Source organism: Canis lupus, chromosome X (genome assembly GCF_048164855.1).
Source record: "Canis lupus baileyi chromosome X, mCanLup2.hap1, whole genome shotgun sequence".
In the NCBI taxonomy this organism is placed as follows: Eukaryota; Metazoa; Chordata; class Mammalia; order Carnivora; family Canidae; genus Canis; species Canis lupus.
This window is the reverse complement of record NC_132876.1, coordinates 33,277,871-33,297,384: the sequence shown is the minus strand read 5'-3', so window position 1 is coordinate 33,297,384 and position 19,514 is coordinate 33,277,871. Positions and strand designations below refer to the sequence as shown.

The following is a 19,514-nucleotide window of genomic DNA, read 5'->3' as shown; positions in this document are numbered from 1 at the left end:
TAATTAGGTGCCTATTACATGCTGGTCACTGGGGCAATCTGTGGATGTCGAAGAAGCCAGGTCCCTGGCTTTCAGTGGTTTCATCTCCAGACTGGATAAGAGACATACCAAATTTACTACTATACAAAGCAGTACCTTAGTGCTGTCAGAGAATTACAGAATTTGTAGTTTGGCCAACATAGTGGGTTTGTGTATGGGGTTTGTAGGAGATAAAGGTGGAAACAGAGAGAGGGAGAAAATTGTGCAGTGTCTCATATGCCTTGGGCATGAAGTTGACTTTTGTTCCAGAGACTGCGAAGAGCCATTACAATTCAAAGGTGAAACTAAAAAGCTACTTGAAGATTCCGAGCAGAAAAGCAAAATATTCTCATACCAAATATAACTGTTCTTTCAGATACTCAATATAAGATCATGTGGCTTTCCAAGGATGATTCACACTTCCATTAAGTATTGAAGGTCATTCTGTCTTTCAGGGAGCCTGCAAGCAGAAACCATGGGTGTCTACCAAGAGAACACTCCAGTTTTATCTTAATTTAATATTTTGCCTGCTGCTTTCTATTTAGTGACTATGTCCGGTTCTCACTTTCATTTTCAAATCCTGAAAATAATGAATCCAAGTTGGAGGATGCTTCTTGCATGTCTCCTGTACCTAACCATGGGCCTTAGCACACGGCCATGAATTGATTTGTTAAAGACTTAATATGTGCCAGACACCATACTGAGTATTTTTTTATTTGGTATCTCCTTTAGTCCTTGTGGCAGCCCTATGATAGAGGGGTCCTATTTTTATTCTTCATTTACAGACATGGAAGGTGAGGCACAAAGAAACTTAATGGTTAACCCAAGGTCACTCAGCCCCGAAGTCAGAAATGGGATTTGAACGTAGGCAGGCTGATGCCCGAGCCAGTACTCTTCACCAGCAGGCCATTAGTGCTGACTAGCCGAGTGAGGGAGACTCGAGTCTTTATTATAAGTTTCCTATCAGAATTGTCAGGTTCAGAAACGCATGTGCGAAGACTAATTCTGTGTGGATTGCCAGAAAGTGGTACTATGGCTTTGAGTCCACTCCTAGCATCCTCAAAATATTGAAGTATTTTATCCATACTGATGCTGTGGCCCAACATTAACATAATGTATGGAGATCTGGATGCCTACCACAAGACATTGGGGAATTAAGGTCTTTACAAAACAATTCACCAGGGGATTCTTTTCCATAGTGAATTACCCTAATGCCTATAAAGTAGAATTTGCCTTACAAATACAACTTTTTTGGAGCCCATATACATTATAAATCAAAATGCAGCTGCCTGTAAAAGGTACATGCTTTTGGGATGCCCGGGTGGCTCAGCGGTTGAGCAGTTGAGCGTCTGCTTCAGCTCAGGGCGTGATACTGGGGACCCGGGATCGAGTTCCATGTTGTTGGGCTTCCTGCATGGAGCCTGCTTCTCCCTCTGCCTGTGTCTCTGCCTCTCTCTCTCTGGGAGTCTCTCATGAATAAGTAAATAAAATCTTTTAAAAAAGTACATGCTTTAAAAAAAAAAAGTACATGCTTTTAATTTGCCTCCATAATTTGTGAAACAGACTGGTCGATGCAGTGGGCAGAATAATGGCCCCTCAAAGATGGCTGCGTCCTCACCCCCAGAAACTAAATGATTCCTTGCATGGCAAAGAAGAGTTAAGATTGCTAATCAGCACGCTGGGAGAGTAGCCTGGATTATCCAGCTGGGCTCAGTGTCGTCACAGGGTCCTTGTAAATGGGAGAAAGGGGCAGAGGAGGAGAGTCCGGGAAGGAGGAGGGAGGGCTGGAGCAGGGCCAGGGAGAGATGCTTCAGTTGCCGGCTTTGAGGAAGGCAGCAGAAGGAGCCACTGGCCCGGAAATGCAGGCAGCCTCTGGAAGCGGGAAAAGACAAGGAAATGGCTTCTCTTCTAGAGATTCTAGAAAGGAACACAGCTCTGCTACACCCTGGATTTTATTTTATTTTATTTTTTTTACACCCTGGATTTTAGCCCAGGGGACCCACGTTGGACTTCTGATCTGGAGAAACCGTGAGATGGTACATTTTGTTTTAAGCCAGTAAGTTTATGGTAATTTGTTCCAATGACTGTAGAAAACGAATTCAGTCAAGTAGTCAAAGATTAACTGTTTAGCTTAGGCATTGTCTGTCCCCAAGGTTGCAAACTTCATCACTCAACGGGGGCCCAGGCAGGAGCTATAGATTCATGGAGTGGTTGGTGGGGTCTGAGGCAACTTGGTGACCACATGGCCTGGCTGAAGGGGACAGCTGCTGCCTGGCTCCAGCTAATTGTCACTCTGCTGCTGCTGAGCTAGGCTCTTTGCGTTGCCTCTTTTCATCCCTAGCTGTTCATGTTTTGGTTTCTTTTCTTTTCTTTTCTTTTCTTTTCTTTTCTTTTCTTTTCTTTTCTTTCTTTTCTTCTTTCGATATAATTCAAATAGCATGAAAACGCTTCTTTGTAGAACTTCTGAACAGTAGGCAAAGAAAGGGAAAGGAAGAATAAATCAAAGTGATCATATATGATACGCAACTCTTGAAAAAAAAAAACACACCAAATAGGGAATAATGTGACATCGCCCATAATGAGATTTGGGAATTGTGCCTGGTCCTGGATTTCATTTATCCTCTAGCCATCCTCCATTAGGGATTATGGCTCTCCAGTTTGCATTTCTGAGAGAGGAAGCTGCATCCTACACTCTTCCGATTTTACTTCCTATGATAGAGCAGTAGTATTATATTTCAGGACTAATCACAGCTAGAATGGGCATGAGAGGAAGAAGGTTCAGCCAGACACATTTCAAGGTGTCTGAGGGGTTTTGCCAAGATATATACATTTTTGTCCTGTAGGAATTGTGTTTTACCTATTATTTAGTTCAGCATGGTGGAAGTTGGTTGAAAGCTGCAGTGTTCACTGTGCCATCTCTGTGTAAACAGAGGGCGTGTGAACATATGGAGAAGGGGCATGGCAGGGGAGCGTGTTGGGTGTGGGTAGCAGTAATGGCCCAGCCTGGAACTTGGATCGAGGGCCTTAGTGGGTGCAGGCCTATGAACTGTGGCGCACTGGGGGACTCAGGCTTGCACCCTTAGGTGGCAGATCATACATATTCTTCCTCCTGCAGGCCTGGAACTGATGCAGCCATAGGAGAGAGTCTAAATCTAAAGGTGAGGTGAGGGATCCCTGGGTGGTACAGCGGTTTGGCGCCTGCCTTTAGCCCAGGGCGCGATCCTGGAGACCCGGGATCGAATCCCACGTTGGGCTCCTGGTGCATGGAGCCTGCTTCTCCCTCTGCCTGTGTCTCTGCCTCTCTCTCTCTCTCTCTGTGTGACTATCATAAATAAATTAAAAAAATTAAAAAAAAATAAAGGTGAGGTGAGCAGCTGACCCAGCTCTTGGAGAGCTGGCGAAGGGCTGACGGTTCATGAGACCATTCTGAGAGGAGAATCGCTTATGTGTTTCTTTCTTTTTGTTTTTTTTTAAAGATTTTATTTATTCATGAGAGACACAGAGAGAGAGGCAGAGACACAGGCTCCTGCAGGGAGCCTGATGCAGGACTCGATCCCAGGACCCCGGGATCACACCCTGAGCCAAAGGCAGACACTCAACCATTGAGCCACCTAGGTGCCCCATGTTTGTTTCTATCATGTTAGCCTTTGAAGTGAAGAGTATTAATGAGCCTCATAAGCAAACAGGAAGAGGAGTCGGGCATGCTATTATCTGATTCATTTTCCTGATAGTGTTGGCAGTCTCACCATTGGTACCTCTGGAATCTCCTGCCTGCTAGGATGCCCAGTCAGTGCTGGTTAGGAGCTTTGGCAGCTTTAACAGTAAGCACTACAGGCCTAGAGCTTGCAGAATTGAGAGCAAAACCTTTTCTGTCAGAAAATTCAAGCTTTGATAGCCCCTCAAGCTCACAGTAGACTCACCAGGAAGCTACAACAGAAGGATCTCGGTATTAATCATGACTCATTAGCAAATAACAGCCTATGGGAGCCGTGTGCCTTCCCTTCTATTTTATCTGTGTCTCCTTGGTGTGCTATGGCTTGACATTGGCCTGCAGGTCCCACTGGGGTTGACAGGGATCAAAGTAGGGTAGCTAGGTACCTCTTAGAGTGGGGTGTAAATTTCAGGGTCTTTATTCACTTATGGACATCTGGATTGAAAAAATTACATAGGATCAGTCCTTTGGAAAATTTGAAATGTTGGATAGCAACTGAACTGTCTTTTATTTAAAGATGTTATTTATTTATTTGAGAGAGAGTGAGCTAGAGAGAAGGAGAAGGGGAAGGGGCAGGGGAGAGGGAGAAACAGACTCCCTGCTGAGCAGGGAGACCAGCAAGAGGCTCGATCCCTGGACCACCCCCCCATCCCAGGATCATGACCTGAGCTGAAGGCAGATGCCCAACTGACTGAGCCACCCAGGGGTCCCTTAACTGTTGTTATAAACAAGGCTGGGTCCTTCTCCTGGATTCTTTGACTGTCAGAAATAAGGGATTCTAATGGTAAGGAAGGGAGAAATGGAGTCATGGGAGAAAGGTGAGAAGAAAAAAAGCAAAGGACAGAGGATTAGAAAACACTGAGCCAAGTCCAACAGAAAGAAGGGAATCAGAAGACTCCTACTTTATAAGGTCTTTTGAGAAAGCAACCACATGATCTGTAATGTGACATAAATAATGTAGCCACAGTAATTCATATATAGGCTGCTTTAGAAAGCTAATCCTCCCTAGCTAGCTGCCAGACAGTTTTGCAAGAACATTCAAGTTGATAGTGATGGGCTGTACGGAAAAGGGGCTGGTGAAGGAGCTAAGATGATTTCTTCGTGTGGGAAGACTACCAGATCCCATATTTATGGAATAAAAATTTGCATTTTCCCCCATATACACCTCTCCACCAGCTCCGGTCAGTTGTTAAGAGATAGTCTGTATCATTTTCTGCCATTGTCATGATTTTCCCAAAAATGCTGGCTGAGCCTCTCCATTGTTGGCTGGGAAATATGTCGTGAGGAACCCAGGCTACAGGAAAGCTGATAATGATGTGCATTCCTGCCCACGCCACAGTTCTCGGTGCCCAATCGCTTCCTTTCACCGAGGGGGATGTTGGTGTCATGCAGCTCTTGCAAAAGCTCTGTCAGTTGTCTGTGAGCAGTGACTCTTTTACTTGGAGCTTATAATTTGCTTTGTTCTTGGTGTTCATGTTAAAACAAGACAAGCCTTGTCATAGGTGATTAATTTCCTCAATTTGTATATTCTAGTTAATGAGAACACACCCCATCATCACTCTGCAATTCCCGGAAAAGTTTTGGAGAACAGTTTAAAATCTCCCTAGAGAATAAATGATCCCTTAGACAGAAATGCCAATCTTGACAGAGGCCTGTTCATTTACATTCTCTCTCATATAGCTGCTGGAAACATCTGCTTTTTTCCACTCCTTTCCATATCCATGTAGGAATTGAATGTGGACTAGATAGCTAGGATGTAGGATTGGACCCTCCCCTGGTGTTTAGAGCTATTTTTCCTAAGGGATATAATGATCTATGGAATAAGGAGGAGTCTGATCTTGAGGGTGGGTTTTCCATGAAAAAAAAAAAAAAAAGTCTGTTGCAGATTCTTGGCCAAGCCCTGGGACACACACCTTTATGCCTGCCTCTTCTTGGCTCAATTTGGTCACATTCCTCTCGTTTCCTCCTCCCCCTTCCCAGCAATTAAATGTTGAAGTGTCTTGGTATGTTATCGGGGTTGTAAGTTCAACTGCTTGATGTATGACTCACTTCTGCTGCCCCCTCCCCTTTTTGTTTGCACAAAAGAGAGCCATTTGTTATATATCCAGAGTCAAAAAGTCCTCACTTATTCTTTGACTGTTATGGGAGAGTTTTTTTCCCTTCTGTGTTGGGAGAACAACAAATCAAGGAATTTCACCTAGGAAAGCACATATGATATTAAGGTAATTGCTGGGGAGTCCAAGGCCACTATGTTTACTGGAACAAAAGGAAGAGAAAAATTTTAAACATTTTTTATAGGTTAGTGCATTGTGTTCTCAAGTCTGCCAGACTGTCTCTCCCAGCTAACAAACAAGAGTATAGTGATTTCTCACTAATTTGTTTTTTGTTTTTGTTTTTTTATTGTTTGTTGTTGTTGTTTTTTAAGTAGCCCCCATGCTCAGCATGGAGCCCGACATAGGGCTTGAACTCACAACCCTGAGATCAAGACCTGAGCTGAGATCAAGAGTTGGACACTTAACTGACTGAGCCACCCAGGCGCCCCTAATTTGTTTTTTATGTTTAGTTTTTCCTCATTCATTGGTGGCTGCTTAAAACTATTTATTAGGGGGACACCTGAGTGGCTCAGTGGTTGAGCATCTGCCTTTGACTCGGGGCGTGATCCCGGAGTCCCAGGATTGAGTCCCACATCGGGCTTCCTGCATGGAGCCTGCTTCTCCCTCTGCCTCTCTCTCTGTCTCTCATGAATAAATAAAATCTTTAAAAAACCCATTTATTAGGGGCTGCTTATGTTCCAGACACTATGAGGAATCAATGAATTCATCACCAAATATGTATTGAGTATCTTCTTAATTCAAGGTGTTAGTATTGCAAAGGGTAGGGAGAAGTTTCACATGCAGAACTTAAAACCTATCTGGGGAGATGAGACACAAAATGAAAATGGTTTAGGGATGTGCCATCCCTGTGTGTGCCTGCTGGCTGAATTGGTTGAGTGTGTGACTCTTCATTGTGTGGCCATGAGTTCAAGCCCCATGTTGGGCATACAGTTTACTTAAAAAAAATAGTATACTGTTTAAAGATAGTACAGGGACTAAGTGCTGTATGAGTCCAGGTCACTGTGATATGAGGTCAGAGAGGCTTCTTGAAGGAGGTGGGGCTTCAAAGAGAGAAAATCAGGAGGTGAGTGTTGCAGGCAGTATGAACGGGGCATCAGGTATGTTAGATGAAGTTGAGTAGTCATGGGAGGATAAATTTGATTTGGTCCATTGGTATCTTCCTGCACCTCAGCTTCTCCTTTGTAACATGGAGATGATAATAGTAATCATCATAAGAGCTAATTATGAAGATTAAATGATATAGTATGAGGAAAGCACTTAGCCAGAGACTGTACGGTAGTAACCACGCCACAGATGCCAGTTATTTGTATTATTTTATATTATTAGTAGGATTGCGGGAGCACCTCGAATGTGGGATCAGTCATGTGAGCCCTGCCATGTGGGTAATTGAGGGTCATTGAAAATTTGAGCAGGACCATGACATGCTGAAATAAAGCCGATAAAATAGCCTGTCATAATGAGAAGCACGGATTGTAGACCTTTCCTTCTAGATTTTGCTTCCAACTAAATAATTAAAAAGTCTCCAGTGCCCAGATATGGTGGAGTTATTTAAGAAAAGCTATTTGAGGGGTGCCCAGGGGGCTCAGTTAAGCATCCAATTCTGGGTTTTGGCTCAGGTCATGATCTCAGGGAGATCGAGCTCTACATCGGGCTCCCCACATAGAGCTTTGCACTGGGCATGGAGCTGGCTTAGGATTCTCTCTCTCCCTCTCCCCCTGCATCCTCCCCCCTCCATGCTTATGCTCTCTGTCTCTGTCTGTCTCTCAAAAAAAAAAAAAAAAGCTATTGATTTTTAACCAGTTTACCGGAGTGTAGACCTACATGATATAGTAAAACTTGGTAGGACTGTAAAAAGATATGGTGGAAAGAGGTGAGTGATATAGTAGGTTGCCAATGTACTGGTAGGGGTTCTTCAGCAGGATAACGTTCTTGACATTCTGGTATAATTATAACTTGGTTTTCTGATAAATCCTGAGGTTTCCTGCTCTATTATTTCTGTCATCTTTGCTTAGAACAACTCTCAGACCCAGTGTGTCTCCTGGTCTCCTACTTTCTCCTTTTCCTTGCCCCCTCTTGTTTTCTGTTCTGAAACACGAGTCAAGTGAGTTTCTCCTGCCCCTATGCCTACATTGCTCCTGGCCCACCTACTTTGCCTGACTACTTTTGCTAAATCCTGCAGAGCATTCTTTCATGTACTTTAGCGGTGAACACTTACCTGCTAGGTAACACACATAGGTGAACACTCTGGAGATTTGTTATATCCAATGATAAAAGGCTCTCCTAATTTGAGGATACTTGGTGCTCAGGCTTTCCTACCTTCTAACTTGGATTCAATGGAGTGACAGAAAGCCTTTGTTCTTGCTCCAGAAAGGGCCATGTGGTAAATGTTTAAAAGGTTGTCATCCAAACAACTCAGGGTTTTAAGGGGACTTGGCAAGACCTGAGCCAGAGAATTACCTCCTTTGGCTCCCTCTCAGTTTTATTCTTCTGGGTGGTCTGAGTGGGCCACTCATCAGGATCCATGCTTCTCATTGTGTAAGGTAGGGGAATTTTCAGCTGTGTCCATTATCTAGGAAAATTAATAAAGACGAGGAAGAAGGATATGGACATTACAAAGAAATACCATTCTATTGGATGAAACCAGTGGAGAATCTGTACTGAAGAATGAATTATTCATTCCTTCATCATTTATTTTGCAAAATTTTACTGAGTCTGGGCACTGTTGTTATGTACTGGGGATATAGCAGTGGATGATACATGGACTGTCATAGTCCTAAAGGGATGGACAGCAGATAAATAGACAAATTTTATTTGGATAATGATCACTATATGAAAAAGATAAAATAGTGAGCTGTGGTAGAGGTCAAGTAGTCATAGAAGGCCTCTCAGAGGAGGTGAGATTTCAGCAAAGAGTTGAAAGCAGTAAGTCTTTGGAGGAAGAGCATTCCAGGCCAAGGAAGCAGAAAGTGCAAAGACTGGAAGGCGCTTGCTTGGGGGTGTTTGAGAAGCAGCAGGTGAGCCTGCGTAGCTGGATTAGCATGATTCGAAATACAGTCCAGGAGGTAAGCTGAGGCCAGAACATGCACAGCATCCTAGGCTATGATGGGGATTTATGGTTTTAGATGGGAAGCTGTTGGCAAGTTTGGGCAAGATTCTCTTTGTTATCCTCATCGGGTCCTGATTCTAGTTCCCTCCTTGACTTGCCTCTGTGAACTTGAGTGAGCTCTTGGTTAAGTTAAAATGTGGATAATGATGTTTATCTCCAGTGACATTAGCAGAGTTACCTGTTAGTTACAAAGGACTTGAGGCGTTTAAGATGTGAGGTATGATTCAGAGTCATTGCCATTGTTCTATACGTTCATTATTTTAACAGCTTCCCAGAAAGTGAAGCCCAATGTGTATCCTGGACTATGGGAATGAGAAGAGATCTTCTAGATCTTACAGATCTGTTGTTGGGGCAGACTCTGATTTCTATAGAAATGACCTAAAAGTCCTTAACTGTACAAATTGTGTTTCAAGCCTGTAGGAAATGGCTTGGGGAGAGTGGCCCCTAGCCTAGGAAGAAGGCTGCTGTGTCATTTGTTCAATTGCTGTAAAATTATTTGTAGATCGTGGAAAGAATGGTCTTACAGATCATCTGGCCTGATCCCCTTTTACAAGTGTGGACACAGAGAAGCAGAGTCTTGAGGACAGCTTCACTGCTGGTGGGCAGGAGGGCTGGACAAGAATCCAGATCAGATGACTTTTAGGCATCTGCTTTCTCCCCACATTCATGAGCTACCCACCTCAGTGTTCCATTTAGACATAATTGCAATGTTACAGGAAGTGATTTACTGTAATTTCAGATCCCTTTCCCTCTCTATTGTAATGATGTGCTTTGCTAATATTGGAAGTGGCGGCTGCCACAAAACATCTCTGCTTGGTGAGGCAGCTGTACATGAAAAAAATCTCACAGGCTCGAATTTGACTCTGTGCCACAAATGTTTTGCTCTGTGTTTTCCGTTCTTCTGCCACTCTCTTTGTTGCTGGCTGTGGCCTCTGCAAGTAGATCCTACTTTTATTTTAGGTTTGGTCACTGGTCAGATTCTAATGAGTTGTAACTTTTGCCTGGAAAATGTATCTTAATTTTTGCCATACCGTAATAACTTTCAAAAAGGAGTGTTCTGTTCATTTGGGCACAGTATGTAATTTTAGGTCACCTGGTCCCATCATTTAAATAACATGTGAACCAGTGTCAGGAAAACAAGCAAACATATACGGTTGACCTTTGAACATTGTGGGTGTTTAGGGGCGCTGACCCCTGTGCGCAGTTGAAAATCCATATATAAGTTTTGATTCCCCCAAACCTTAATGACTAAGAACCTATTGACCGTAAGTCTTACAGATAACAGAAGCAGTCAACTAACATATTTTGTATGTTGTATGTATGATATACTGTATCCTTACAATAAAGTAAGCTAGAGAAAAAAATGTTATTATGAAAGTCAAAATGTGGGGTGCCTGGGTGGCTCAGTCAGTTAGGCATCTGCCTTCTGCTCAGGTCAAGATCCCAGGGGCCTGGGATGGAACCCATTCTTGGGCTCCTTGCTCAGCGGGGAGTCTACTTCTACCTCTCCCTCTGCTTCTCCATCCCCTCACCCCACCAATGCTCTCTCTCTCTCTTTTAAAAATATTTTATGTATTTATTTATTTGACAGAGAATGAGGGAGCGAGAGCACAAGCAGGGGGAGTGGCAGGCAGAGGGAGAGGGAGAAACAGGCTACCTTCTGAGCATGGAGCCTGATGCAGGTCTTGATCCCAGGACCCTGGGATCATGACCTGAGCTGAAGACAGATGCTTAACCAGCTGAGCCACCCAGGTGCCCTAAATAAATAAAATCTTTTAAAAAAGAGCCATAAGAAAGAAAATACGTTTGTAGTATTATAATGGATTTTTTAAAAAAAATCCGCATGTAAGTGGACCTGTGCAATTTAAACCCATGTCATTCAGGAGTCAACTGTGTGTATGTATTTTTGTGTTTGTGTGTGTATATAATCCCCACTTTGATTAACATTTTCCTTGTTGTGTAAATCTCGATTTCTTCAGTTATAGTTCCAGTAAACTTAAATGTGGGTGAATCAAATAATGAGGAGTCTATATTCTCGTAATGTGAGATGATACACACACACACACTTTCTATACCTTTGTAGTAATATTTGCTTGGTTGACATTGCAAAACAAAGTGATATTTTCTATTTGGACTCCTTTCTGTTGATACTATACAAACCCACCCGCTCCCTGAAATAGCAGCCATAGCATTTACCAGTCTGACCTGTTAAGGTGTTCCTCACACTGGTATATTTTTGTCATTTGTTGCAAAATCTGTGATATTGAAGCAAGTCAAAAATAACTACAAGCATATTATTTGTCTTTCCTGGTTTTCCTAAAAAGAAATGCTCCTTAACACGTATATTATTTTGCTTATTCATGCTATGGAAAAATAGATTGTTGATATTTCAGGTACTTTGCCAGAAATTAAGTCATATTCAAGAATGAGCTTGCCAAATAATACTCTTTCCATAATTAAAGTTCTTAAAATAGTCCGACATCATACTGGATAATCAGATGGGTGATTGAAAGTGGCAAGCTTAAATCTTAAAGCCAACTTCTGTAAGATAAGAAGCGTAGGAAAGCACTTCCTCAGTCATCACCCAGAGCCTATGTCCTAGTCCCTTTCCATTCCCACCCTGAAACGATTTTAGATCCATCATCTGGGGGAATTTTACTATAACAGATGCTCGACACAGTCTGCAGTCTGTAGCTTATTTTTTTAAAAGATTTTATTTATTTATTTGAGAGAGAGAGAGCATGAGCAGGGGAGAGGGAATGGCAGAGGGAGAAGCAGACTCCCTGCCAAGCAGGGAGCCTGACTTGGGGCTCAGTCCCAGGACCCTGAGATTATGACCTGAATTGAAGGCAGACACTTAACCCCCTGAGCCATCCAGGTGACTCAGTCTTTGGCTTATTAGAAGCAGCATAGACTCATCAGAGAGCTCCAGATCCCCTGTTTAACCTCTTTGATCAGATCTAAGACTTTTTAGGGGAGCCTAGAAGGGCAGCATGAACGAAGTCCACTGTCTTCCTCCTTTTCCCCTTTCTTGTGGGTTTTGCTGTGAGTTGTAGCAACAGGTTCCTCCTTAACTGTTGTGAATGCCTAATTTCAAATGGATGTCACAATCCCAGGGGGCTCATGACTAAAATTTCAGCATTCAGGGCCCCCAGTAACAACTGGGAGGAAATCAGTGACTCTGGGTGTTGTCATGTGAGTATGTTATTAGCTGGACTTTCAGAAGTGGAGACATGGAACAGCATAAGTGAGTGTAGTGAGGTGTGTAGGTGAAGTGAATATATATGATGGGGGGTATGAGTATGTATATATATTTTGTATTTTTATTTAACTTTAGCTGTGTAGTTTTTTTTTCAAAATTTTAAAACATTTTTCTATTTATACTTGAAGTCGTGGGAATGGGAATGAAACGATAAGAATCCAGTCATGATGGGTGCCTGGGTGGCTCAGTTGGTGAAGTCACTGCCTTCAGCTCAGGTCATGATCCCAAGGTCCTGAGATCAAGCCCTGCATGGGGCTCCCTGCTCAGCGGGGAGCCTACTTCTCCCTCTCCCTCTGCTTGCTGCTTCCCTGCTTGTGCTTTCTCTCTGTGTCAAATAAATACAGTTAAAAACTCTTAAAGGAATCCAGTCATGATTTTGCAGTTAAGGTTTTTTTTTTTTTTTAATTTTTATGTATTTATGATAGTCATCAGAGAGAGAGAGAGAGGGGCAGAGACACAGGCAGAGCGAGAAGCAGGCCCCATGCACCGGGAGCCCGACGTGGGATTCGATCCCGGGTCTCCAGGATCGCGCCCTGGGCCAAAGGCAGGCGCCAAACCGCTGCGCCACCCAGGGATCCCTGATTTTGCAGTTAAATGGAAAAAGGCACTGGGTGTTATGCTATATGTTGGCAAATTGAACTCCAATAAAAAGAAATTTAAAAAAATTAATGGAAAAAGGACACTATGGTGAAACGGACAGTGATTCACATACAAAAATGCTTTATAAACCTCAAAGGGTTCAAAAGTCATCTTCTCTAGATTAGCTGAGAGGAAATCACTTGACTTCAAATTTTTCATCTTAAAAAAGTGAAGCTCCTAATGACTTCTCAGAGTTGTGTGAAGATTGTCCAGATATAACGGCTGTGGCAAACTTTTCAAGGTTTTTTAATTCAAAGACACTGTTCAAATGTTCAAATTATGTATGTAACAAATATATAACTGCTGGTCTTCCCTCTCTAGGTATTCAAGAGACGGTATTTTTACTTGACTCAGCTTCCTGATGGTTCATATATTCTCAACTCCTATAAAGATGAGAAAAACTCAAAAGAATCTAAAGGTTGCATTTACTTGGACGCCTGCATTGACGTTGTTCAGGTAGGGCTATAGAAGTCACCTTTTCTTCTCTTTTTGGAAGAGGGTTATTGATCAACCGTTAAGAACCTCTGCATTTTTCCGTGTTGGTCAATGGCATCTCCATCCACCAAAACCTTTTGTATCAGGAACATCAGAATCCTCTTCAGTGCCCTGTTCTCGCTCTGCATGAGAATTCAGGTGTTTACCCAGGCCCTTTTGGAGTCTGGCTCCAAAGTACTTCTTGATCACTTACCTTCTTTCCACTCCCACTACCCTTCCTCTGGCTCTCCCTTTCCTTCTCTCTCGCCTAGTCTTGCCTTCCTGCCCTCTGATTTGTTGTCTTGCGGTAATCCATCCTCCTAGGACAGAGATGATGTCCTTCACTTGTCTAACTTAAAGTTTTTGGCTCTTGATTGATTATCTTGCAGAGGGAGAGCCACAGCTCTTACCATGACCTCACAGGTCACGGTGATTTGGCCTTGCCCTACTTTCTACCCTCCTGCCCCGGGCACCCCATAAACGGTGTGTGCTCTAGACACTCCACAGATATTTGCCTCTCTTCCACTTGTCTCTCTGCTTGGCGTACACTTTCCTCGTCTGTTCCTCTTTGAGCCTTATCTTTCAAGACTCTGTTCAAATGGCTCTTCTACCATGAAATGTTTTTCTTTCCTCACCCTCAAGCCCACCATGTGCAATGAAGCTCCCCTTTCCCTGTGCACCACTTTGCTTTTGCCTCTGTCCTAGAACTGAAATCATACTCTAATTTGTGCTTAATTCTGCATATTCCTTTGGGGATTATAGGGACCATGTCTTACTCATGTCCATGTCCCCTGTAATAGTTAGCAGTGTTGTGCACACAGTCGACTCTTAACAGATGCTTGCTGATGTGAGTTACTGAGGGAGCGTGGACGGAGATGCAATGCAGTGAGATGCAGAGCAGAGAGGGGATCTAAACAGGAAGTCAACTGGCTAAGAGATGGAGCCATTACTACAGAGCCAGGTGGCATGGCTGACTTTAAGGAGCATTCAGCTGACGGGGAGGTGGACGGTGCTGGCTCAGTGCCCTCATCCTACCTGAATCTTACTGTTAATTCCACCGAATCCCATTTATTATTTATCCCACTCAAATAAGATTGTCATGCAGATCAAATTAAAAAACACTTAAAAATATAAAGATCTATGTGAACAAAAGAGTGCCTTCATATATATGTGTAATATAAAAATACATATTCTATAAATATATTTAATATATATTAACATATGTAATATACATTTAATATAAAAATATAATAAATATATGTAATATATTACATATATACAAAATTAAATTTATACATAACATATAAATACATATGTAAAAATATAAATAAATAAAAAATATATAAACACTTATCTTATAGAAGAAAGAAGGCACACAATTCCTAGCATTTCTCAATTAGCTCTAGTCCAGATTGCCCTTCCTTTCTCGTGTTCCCAGCCTCTGCTTTCTCCATTTATTTAGGGTTTCCCACTCCCAAATATTTTCAAATACATAAATCTTGAGGACTTGGTACAGCCGTATAATTTCATCCTTTACTATACTTTGAAGATGAGAAGGAGGAACTTTTCTTGGTTCCTTCTTGAATGATGGCCATGTAGTGGGAAATTGTGGATTCACGAGCCTTTCTTGAAATTAATGCTGAGGTATTTGGGAGAGTGGAGAGTGTGTCATTTCTTTTATCACGACAGAGAAAGCGGTAGTACAAAGAAGGTGTCATCACATTTGAGGAAAGGAGGCGGCTTTTGTTTTCCTTATGTGCTAGTGTTCAGCATAGGGCATTTCCCTATTTTTTTACTGAGAGGCACCGTGTAATGTGAACCAACTCTAGGCTTGTATGCTATGCGGATGCACTTCATATTATGCACAGTACTACGAATTAGGTATCAGTTGCGACTATTACGGTGTGATGTGAAACAAGCACCAGGTTTATTTCAAATCCCATTTGAGTTTGTTTTCCAGGACTGATTTTGAAAATCTATAAATATGCAAGAAAAACTTGAAGCATGGTGGAAATAGTTACAAACATTTGCTTATTTTTACGGTGGTAGTTGGATTCTCTGGGGGTGGAGGATGGGAAAACGCATTACATGGTAATACTTGGTCAACAAGTAGTACCTCATGCCAACTCTGTGCATGTACCATGGGCTCAGTTTTGAGGAGAATAAAAAAGATACGTTCAGCATGGTCATTCATTGTCTGGGAGTTTCTATTTCTTATTGAAAGAAGCATTTCTTCCATGACAGTATTGACATACATATGTGCTAAGCTCAGGTAAAAATAAATAAACTAATGAAATCTAATCTTGAAAGGCTAAACTAACTGAACACATGCTTTTTTTTTCTCTAGTGCCCCAAAATGCGCCGTCATGCCTTTGAACTCAAGATGTTAGATAAGTATAGCCATTATCTGGCTGCTGAAACTGAGCAGGAAATGGAGGAATGGTTGTTAACTTTGAAAAAGATTATTCAGATCAATACTGACAGTTTCGTGCAAGAGAAAAAGGAGACAGTAGAAACAACACAAGGTCAGAATTTTTAAATGATTCATTATCAAGGTAAAGCTCTTATCTTTAATCCATGGGAATGTCCTTTGTGTAGGGTGAGTACAGAACTCTTAATCTTGAAGGTTGACCTACTTCCTCATTAAAAGTAACTATGGAGGTTGATAGTTTTTTTTTTTTTTTTTTGAGAGTTGATGCTGCCTGGGTTCTGACACATGAAATATAACCAGACTAAAATGGATAGGGAATTCATGGCAGATTGTCAAAAGTCCATTAAAGTTTTCCTTGTGCTTTCATAATCAAAATTCTTTGCAGTAAATCTAGTAGGAGAGGATGGGGTGGGAGAGGTAGTTAGGATATTCTTCTTAGGTGATTAGTAATGGTCTGCATGGTTTGGAACATCTGCTTTTAATGAATTTGCAGAAGATGAAACTAGCAGCCAAGGAAAAGCCGAGAATATCATGGCCAGTTTGGAAAGGAGCATGCATCCGGAATTGATGAAGGTACATCTTTTTTATGGCAACTTGCCTTCAACTGAGACAATGCAGGATTAGCAAAGTTTTAATGCTGGATTCCATTTGGCAATGTTATTTCTAAGTTAAAAACCACAGCAAATTAGTGAAACAGGTAGAGATTGTAAGAGAAAAGTTACAATCCTAAAGTTGAACTTATATAAGGGCTGAGTAACAGTTTGAAAAATCTTGTTTTTTTTTTTTTTTTCCTGGATGTCAGGAGGTACTTTTAGATTTTTGTGACTTTATTAATGTTCCTTCTTATTCTGTATAATTACCTCATGTCATTCATAAAATAAGTATTCTTCATTCAAAAGGCTATTGATACAGATGGAACATGATATTCAATCTAATGATTTGCATATGTTAACTTCATATGAAAATCACATATTCTGTCTATATGTAAATACATATGTATATGTATATGCATAATTTCATCAGATATAGGTTTTAGTGATCAGACATCATTCGTGTAAATTACTCTGCTCTTTGGAGTTTGAAATGAGCTAATTTAGAAAGTGTAGAGGCGATTATCATACCTATCTTAGCATAGGTTACATATTTTACTGTATAATAGAAGATTTTGACTCATTTATTCATTTAAATCTTCATTAAACCTATTTACATTTTTTACTTTATTCCTCTTCCTAGACTAAGTTACACAAGCTTAGAAGTTTTTTTCTGCTTTATTTACTTATTTAATCTTATTTTTTTTTCTATTTTAAATTTATCTTTCTCTTAAAAAAAATTACCCTCCTCAAACTTTACAGTTGTTTTCCAAATCTTAGGAACATACTTATGATCCCCTGATCTAGGTTTTCCTATGATTTCGTAGATTTTAACGTATCCTTTCTGAATCTTTGACATTCCAGGCTGTACAGCCCAGTATGTTTTTCCTAAAGTGATGGAATCAGAATTATATATAATATCCCATGGCTAGCACCCTGGCTATGGAAGAGATAGTGTTTTGTCATTTCTTTTTCTTTTGCATTCATATCTCTTGGATTCCTTTTTTGTACTACTGTGGGTTGAACAATATTCTTGATGTTATGGGAGGCACACAGAAAGTATAAGGACCTGATCTATAGCTTATCACAGGTCATAGTGATGGTGATTCTCACCCAGCAAGCTTTTTTAATCTATCTTAAGTAAATGGAGATGGGAGTAGTATATTTTTGAAGATCTGTCAGATGGTAGTTTCCCAGACTAGATATTTTATTTCTAAGTTATCTCTATACCCAAGGTGAGACTCAAGCTCATGATCATGAGATCAAGAGTCACATGTTCTACCAACTGAGCCAGCCAGGCGCCTCACACAAACTAGATATTTAAATGTTATTTAGTACTGCTTTGAAGAAAATGAAGTAATGTTTGGTGTGTGTATTTTTAATTTTAGTATGGCAGAGAAACTGAACAGCTAAACAAACTCAGTAGAGGAGACGGAAGACAGAATCTCTTTTCTTTTGATTCGGAGGTCCAGGTATTAATTATGTATTTTTTTAAATAACCAGAGAATTGTTGCTTATTTAAATAAACAACATCTGTGAAATGTTGAAATCACTGATTTTGTACCACTGGGTGGTGATACCTATTGCTTTATATTTGTCGTGTTCACTTTGAACACGAAACTTAACTGACTTCCCTCAAGGGGACTGTCACATATGCAAATAGTTTGAGGTTGAATACACAGTTTTCCCCTCCATTCCCTATTTTTCTTTTCACTCCATCTCACTCCTCAAAAGAAATAAATTAAAGACCCTTTAAACTTGGTTCCTGCACTTTTAACCCTTTAAATACAAGTGTGGTCTAGTAGCAGCAAATATCTGCAGTGTAAAGAACACCGAGTCATATGAGAAATGTAGTTTATTTTCCACTCCTGATGAGGCTTTGGAACTGGGTAATGTTCACGTCTGGGTTAATCTCACTTTAAGTGGAAAGTGGTGCAAGGAAGTGCAGGCTTATGTACATTTGTGTTTCTCAACCTCTTTCGTGAGAGTGAGGCACTCTTTGTACCTAAGATATATGCAGTTCATATTTAATTCCATATTTTCTGATCGAGTTGCTGATTTGTTTAAATGGAAAAATTCAACAGCATGGAAATATCACACATACTTTTCTTAACATATTTTATGAGAAAATGAAATTATTTGGGGAAAGATGAATTTTTACCCACTTTTTTTCTCCATGAGATTTATAAATAAAATTCTGGGATCTTTTTTTTGAAATAGAAAAGTTTGCATTATATAAGCATTATGTTTTTTTTTTCTCTGTGAAAATAGGTCGTAAACATATAATTGGGGGAAGACTGATTTTGTTTCTTCTTTCTGCTTTGAATGGTTTTCTAATTAAGTTTTTTTTATTTGAAATGGGAAAGTAGATAGTCTTTATATAATACAGACATTTTTCTTTAATAAAAATACCAAATAAGAAAATAAAATTATTTGGGGGAAAAACTTAAAAAAAAGTTTTAACTCCCACTTTTTTCTCATAGCAGTATGATATTGTTTGTGTAAGTTATGGGATTAAAAAAAAGGAGTATAGCAGGCCTTGAGAGTGTTAGTTCTAAGATACTAATTATCTTAGAAACAAGGAGAAAGCTCCTTGTTCCAAGCAAGTCTGAGCCTTTTATAGAGCATTCCCCCCCATATCCCCCATGATTGGGCTCTAATTGGACATGTGAGGCTCTTTCATTGTATACAAAGAAGCCAATTGACTGTGGTTGAAACTCAATCCAGTGTCTTTAAAAAAATTTGTGGTGTAGTGTTTTTGTGGTCATGGAACTGAACTCAAACATAAAATCAGTTATCAGTGAGCTACAACAGCTAGTGAAGAATTCACAGTCCTGATGAAACTTTTAAGCACAGGACAGTTGAATTTAATGTTGATTCTGGAAGGTGATGTCTTCATGGAGAAATCTCGGCTGTATGTGTTGAGTCTCTTTTCTAAGTAAAATGCTATCCTTGGATGTATCAGCCTTCTCTTTTGACCACAGTATGATGCTTAGAGAGATTTCTCTACAACTGACTGTAGAGAATAAGGAGATGCTGGCTGACCAGAGGGGATGGCTCCAACTCAGAACTACTGAGGCAGGCCCTGTGTCCCAGCATCCCTACTCACAGGCATCAGAAGAGGAAGGATTAGGGGGCTGGAGTGGTTTAGGTCCAGTTTCTCTTCAC

General features: G+C 40.9%; 1 protein-coding gene across 6 annotated transcripts in view; it reads left to right on the top strand.

The window, feature by feature from the left end:
- Nucleotides 1-19,514, top strand: part of DOCK11 (dedicator of cytokinesis 11) — a 191,351-nt gene that overhangs the window by 51,782 nt on the left and 120,055 nt on the right. For all 6 annotated transcript variants that reach the window (XR_012026524.1, XR_012026525.1, XM_072817119.1 and 3 more), the window contains exons 7-10: nucleotides 13,173-13,307; nucleotides 15,673-15,850; nucleotides 16,250-16,329; nucleotides 17,735-17,818. Coding sequence is in view for 4 of the 6 variants with exons in the window: in XM_072817119.1 (XP_072673220.1) it covers nucleotides 13,173-13,307; nucleotides 15,673-15,850; nucleotides 16,250-16,329; nucleotides 17,735-17,818 (477 nt within the window). In the remaining 2 variants the exon portion in view is untranslated. The remainder of the gene's footprint in view (nucleotides 1-13,172; nucleotides 13,308-15,672; nucleotides 15,851-16,249; nucleotides 16,330-17,734; nucleotides 17,819-19,514) is intronic.